Below are 6,538 nucleotides of genomic sequence, written 5' to 3' on the forward strand. Positions count from 1 at the left end.
TAGCAGATCGCTCTGCCATAACCTTTATTCTTTGTAGATAATTTAACCTTGAATCACACCAGAAACCACACATTTTCTAACCTGAAATCAATTTTACAATTTTAATTTGTCTCTGTTTAAATTCAGAATCCAATTTATTTCAATTACAAATCATATTGAAAACACTTAACCAAAACCTAGTCAAATCCTCCCCCGAATAAAACTCAAAAATTGAAGAACCAAATCAACCTAAAAACCGATGTTTATTTTTTTCTAAGGTCAATGGCCTTGCAAGAGAGAGGGTTAGGGTTTTTTTTCTTCTAGATTTATGTTTAATAGAGAGAGCACAAGAAAGAAGAGAAAAATGGCATAAAAAGAGAAAAAGAGTTGTGTAGTAATGGTTACCTTCCATGTTTTAATATACATTAGGGCATTATTGTTATTTTGTTGATTTTCAAAATATGTCAAGTTTGCAAAGTAAATAAAGACCAAACTATAGAATACTCACAATAATTTTTTTTTTCTACAAAATGGAAAGTTTATATTAGCATTATTATGTACTAAAAAAAACACTAACATTCTAAAATGGTGTTGATTTTGTACTGTTCATATCAAATCACTAAACCACATTAAAAAAATATGTTTAAGTAACATAGTTTAAAATATTTTCAGAGAAACAAAAAGTTTTGTATATCTCATAAGTAGAAATACAACATTTTAATATGTCGCACAAAATAAGACTTTTAAAATAAATTGTTAAAAGGGCCGATATAAATTATAATAAGAAGAGATGAGAGAAAAGAAAAAAAAGACCTCAAATGTATATTAAAGCTTTAATAATAACATCATATATACAATAAAAAATATCTCAATAAAAAAAATCTAACAAAACCAATGAAAATTACCAATAATAATCAGAATAATCCATTTACTTAGCCCAAAATTGATAATAGAGTCTAATGTTTTCTCTATTTTTAAAAAACCTTTAATTCAAACATCTCTTTTGTAAGCAATAAAAAAACCTTAATCTAAATTTATTTTTAGAATACACAAGAACTTGTTTTTTTAATGTTTTTTTTTTATCTACACAAGCTAATCTAAATATATTTTTGTAGTCAAAATCAAAATATAAAAAAATACTTATTTTTTTTTTCCTTGGGAGGCCAAAGTAGAGATTTTTTAGTTGAAAATTATCCATCCTCATGTCACGATTACAATTTCAAAATATACTTAAATACCTAGATAAAATGTTGTCTAAATTCACAGTAATAAAACATTATTCCTTAAATAATCAATTTAAAATAAAAAAAATTGTTAGGGCAGACATTGGGCAAAGGAAATTATATTTTTATTAATTAATCAGATTATTTCAAAATTTATAAAATTGATCAATTTAAATTGAATCAACCTCGCATATGATTTAATTAAAAATTTAAATTAAATAAAAAATAAAAACAAAAAGTTTTAAGATTGACTTGTATAGCTTTTAAAAAAATTAAAAATTTTTTTTTGCTTCAAATTAATATTTTTTTTTTGTGGTTTTAGATCATTTTAATGTATTGATATCAAAAATAATTTTTAAAAAATAATAAAAAATTTTTAATACATTTCTAGATAAAAAATATTTTGAAAAACAACCACAATAACACTTTTAAACAGGTAGAGTTATATTAACTATTTTTTTAATATATATGATCCTTCTAGAATTTTTTGAGTTCAATAACACACTTGGAGATTGGTTTTCTTGAATCTAATGTTTTTTTATAGAAAATTACTACAGTATTTTATGGTTTGATTTTTTATTTTTGTTTTGCAACTAAATTTTTAAATATTATGTCTTATAAGCTATAACTTAAAAGGTGTATTTGGAAATGTGATGTAAATCATATTTTTAAAAAATTTATCTTTTTGTTAAAAAAATTATATTTTCATATCGTTTTAAAAATTAAAAAATTTTATTTTGATATATTTCTAAACAAAAAATACTTTGAACCGTCACCGCTACGATAATCTCAAACAGGTCCGAAATTTAAAGGTGAATAACACTTTATATTCTTAAAAATTAGCACTAAAAAATCAATAAAAAATATTTATTTATTTATAAGATTATCATTATATTTAAAATAATAATTAAAAAATCATGAAGCCTTAAACATATACAAGTACTTTTAAAAAGCATGAAAAAAAGTAGGAAAAAAAAAAAACAGTCATCTCCCCCATCCTTTTCTACTGTGAAATACCATCTCCACCGCATCTCTCCCTTTCTTCTTTATTCTTTCTTTTTTTTTCCCGGATAATCTTAATGGTGAAATGATGCCATTAAAAGTCAAATTTTTCTTGTTCATTCTCCGCGAGAGAACTGCAATAAAAATTGCAGTTCTCTCGCGGAGAATGAACAAGAAAAATTAGGAGATTCAAGGCAATATATATATATATATATATATATATATATATATATATATATATATATATATATATATATATATATTCACCTTTAAGAGATTCTTTATCTCTTCACCTGTTTCATCTTCATAGTCACTAACATCAGATCGCTCCGCCATAACCTTTGTTCTTTGTAGATAATTTAACCTTGAATCTTGAATCATATCAGAAACCACACCTTTTCTAATCTGAAATCAATTTTATAATTTTGATTTACCTCAATTTAAATTCAGAATCCAATCTATTTGAATTACAAATCATATTGGAAACACTCAACCAAAACCTAGTCAAATCCTCCCCTGAATAAAACTAAAAAATTGAAGCACCAAATCAACCTAAAAACCGATGTTTATTTTTTTCTAAGTTCAATGGCCTTGCAAGAGAGAGGGTTAGGGTTTTTTTCTTCTAGATTTGTGTTTAATAAAGAGAGCACAAGAAAAAAGAGAAAAATAGCATAAAAAAAGAAAAAGAGTTGTGTGGTAATGGTTACCTTCCATATTTTAATATACATTAGGGTATTATTGTTATTTTATTGATTTTCAAAATATATCAAGTTTGCAAAGTAAATAAAAGACCAAACTATAGAATACTCACAATAATTTTTTCTTTTTTTCTACAAAATGGAAAGTTTATATTAGCATTATTATGTACTAAAAAAACACTAACATTCTAAAATGATGTTGATTTTGTACTGTTGATGTCAAATCACTAAACCACATTAAAAAAAAATGTTTAAGTAATATAATTTAAAATATTTTTAGTGAAACAAAAAAGTTTTGTATATCTCATAAGTAGAAATACAACATTTTAATATGTCGCACAAAATAAAACTTTTAAAATAAATTGTTAAAGGGGCCGATATAAATTATAATAAGAAGAAATGAGAGAAAAGAAAAAAAAACCTCAAATGTATATTAAAGCTTTAATAATAACATCATATATACAATAAAAAAATCTAACAAAACCAATGAAAATTACCAATAATAATCAGAATAATCCATTTACTTAGCCCAAAATTGATAATAGAGTCTAATGTTTTCTCTATTTTTAAAAAACCTTTAATTCAAACATCTCTTTTGTAAGCAATAAAAAAACCTTAATCTAAATTTATTTTTTAGAATACACAGGAACTTTTTTTTTTAATGTTTTTCTATCTACACAAGCTAATCTAAATATATTTTTTTAGTCAAAATCAAAATATAAAAAAATACTTATTTTTTTTTTCCTTGGGAGGCCAAAGTAGAGATTTTTTAGTTGAAAATTATCCATCCTCATGTCACGATTACAATTTCAAAATATACTGAAATACCTAGATAAAATGTTGTCTAAATTCACAGTAATAAAACATTATTCCTTAAATAATCAATTTAAAATAAAAAAATTGTTAGGGCAGACATTGGGCAAAGGAAAGGGTTAAGATGTCACTTCGTTAATCTTCGGCCCAGTCATGATCTCAGCCAAAAAAAAAGAAGAAAACTTTCTGGAGAACTCCAGAAGAGTACCGAAATCCCTGCAGCTCCCACTTCCATAGCTCCTTGTCACATAACGTTCTCCAGAAATTTCTACTCTTTCCTTTAAGTATCACTCCATCCATTATCCTCTTCCGATAAATTCCTCACAAGTTTCAGTTTTTACCCATCTTGATTGCTTGACATCGACGGCCAATTGGAAATCTCCGCTGATCAATAGCTATATTTCTTGAACAAAGATCAAAATGTCTCACGCACTGTCAAATTTAAGCCTCTCTCTTCCTCTGCCATCAATGAAGGGTGCTTCTTCAAGGAACCCTCATGGCATAGCATTTAGCTACAACCACAACCACAAGAGCAACAACAACATGAAGGCCATGGCAGCAGAGAGCAGAGAGAATCTTGACCACTTGCAGAGAGCCAGGAAGAACCCTCAACAATCTCTACACAAGAAAAGAGTGGCCCCTGCTGCACCAATAGGTAATCAATCAATAACTATATCTCATACAATCTTCAAACTAGGAGGTAAGAAACCTTGAGACGCTCACTGAATTTGTTGGTTTCTTTCTTGGCAGGGTTATGGGACAGGTTTCCTACTGCAAGAACAGTGCAGCAGATGATGGAGACAATGGAGAGGGTGATGGAGGACCCATTTGTCTACTCAGGTGGGTGGCCATCACCATTACCTGTAGAGGGGAGTGGGTACAGCAGAGGAAGGACACCATGGGAGATAAAAGAGGGTGAAGATGAGTACAAGATGAGGTTTGATATGCCAGGAATGACTAAAGAAGATGTGAAAGTTTGGGTTGAGGAGAAGATGCTCGTTGTTAAGGCTGAGAAGGTGCCCCAGAAGACGGTGAATGGCGTAGAGAATGGAGAAGAAGAGGAGGGAGAGTGGTCCGCAAAGAGTTATGGCAGGTATAGCAGTAGAATTGCTCTGCCAGAGAATATTCAATTTGAGAAGATCACTGCTGAAGTTAAAGATGGGGTTTTGTATATAACTATACCTAAAGCTAGTGCCACTGCCAAGATTCATGATATCAATGTTCAGTGATTGCTTAGAAATTGGCTCCTCGCTTGTCCTTCTTCTTTCCTCTGGTGTCAGGTTATGTTTAAAGTTTTGTGGATGAAAATTGTAAATTGAAAGAACAGTTGGTAGAAGAACTTCTGCTATGAATCTTGAAGATGAAATTCAGATTTTCATGCATTTTTCATTTTTATAACCTCTGAAAATGGATGGAAATAAACAGATAGATATGATCAAAACTATGATGAAAGTTGTGGAAATTGATTGCTACAAGCTAAATAGAGTCTTAAAGACAATGGTTAAGAATATTGATTACAACATATGAACAAAAGGTACTCCTCCTCTCGATAATTAATAAATTACAAAATTTAAGCAGCATGACAATTGATTGATCCTTAATCATACGGTATGATGAATGAAACTTGTTGTGTAGTGACAAATAATTGAATAACAATTCTCTTGTGAAACTCTCAAAATTGATTGTATACGATCATGTGATACAGATTCGATACAAAGTTCTCATTTCTGGTTAGATCTAGGCTAAATTAACTTTGTCTTCAATAAATACTTGGAAAAACCATAAAAAAATATAAGAGGTAAACAAAAATTGATAAACCAAATATATCCCCCATAACCTATTTGATGATGCAGTCCATGTGTCTAAGTCTCTTTCAATTTATGTGGGAAAATTTCCAACATTTCCTGCTTTGAATTCTAAATCTTCAAGATTGTTGGCTTTGATTAGTTTGGTTGCGTGCGAACGCTGTAGGTATGGATCCAGGTCTCAACAATGTCCTTTTAAGAGTTTTTTTAAAACAAAAACAACTATTGTAGCACAATTAATTTAATGAGTTAAAATACAATCTAAATAATTAGTAAAAATATAAGTTAGCTTGAAAAAAATCAAGATGATTTTTTTTTAATATTAAAATGACAATATAATAGATCACATCTTATCAACTAGAGTTAATCACTAAATTCATGACCCATATTGAACACAATCATAGTGAGCTAACTCGATTGGGTGCATGTTTATTTCCTTGAGTCAGATCAAATTCAACACTAAATTAAAGAGTCATTCGAGAAACAAAGACTATATTGAAATAAAAGGATTTTGGCTCGAGTATGATAAGATTCAAGATTCAATTGAAGAATTGATATAGAATATAAGATTGAATGAACAAAAAGGGTAAAAAAAATATAGCACCTGCAATGCACGTGCTAATATGTGAGAAGAGCTGCCATATTGGGATGATGCATGTGGCTTCTTCCAACATCTAAAAGCGGTCTTCATTGTTGTCTTTGAACTCGTCTTGATAGGGCCTTCCTTCTAAAGGAGCACGTGGTGACCACCTCTTGACTACGTGGAATCAATTACTATTTTTCTCTCTCTCTACCTTTAGATTCCACAACTAAATTTCATGTTCTTTTCTCTTTAAAGGCTACTTTTTTTTTTCTAATTGTCAATTACAATCCTTCTAGATTTAATCTCTTAGAATACAAAAAATCAAAATAGTTTTTTTGCAAGATTGAGTGCAAAACCAACGAAAATATGTTTTTTTACTAAGTAAGGCCCCGATAAGCAACAAAAAACAAAATACTTAGGCAATCATGAAACAAA

The 6,538-nt window shown here is 28.7% G+C and overlaps 1 protein-coding gene across 1 annotated transcript; it reads left to right on the plus strand.

Annotated features, from left to right (window-relative positions):
• Nucleotides 1–3,877: 3,877 nt before the first annotated feature.
• Nucleotides 3,878–5,081, plus strand: LOC133696596 (small heat shock protein, chloroplastic-like). The gene is made up of 2 exons (XM_062118819.1): nt 3,878–4,370; nt 4,466–5,081. Exons 1-2 carry the CDS (start codon nt 4,136–4,138, stop codon nt 4,942–4,944), a joined length of 714 nt encoding a protein of 237 aa, XP_061974803.1. The 5' UTR covers nt 3,878–4,135; the 3' UTR covers nt 4,945–5,081.
• The last annotated feature ends 1,457 nt before the right edge of the window (nt 5,082–6,538 follow it).

Source organism: Populus nigra, chromosome 6 (assembly GCF_951802175.1).
Source record: "Populus nigra chromosome 6, ddPopNigr1.1, whole genome shotgun sequence".
Lineage (NCBI taxonomy): Eukaryota > Viridiplantae > Streptophyta > Magnoliopsida > Malpighiales > Salicaceae > Populus > Populus nigra.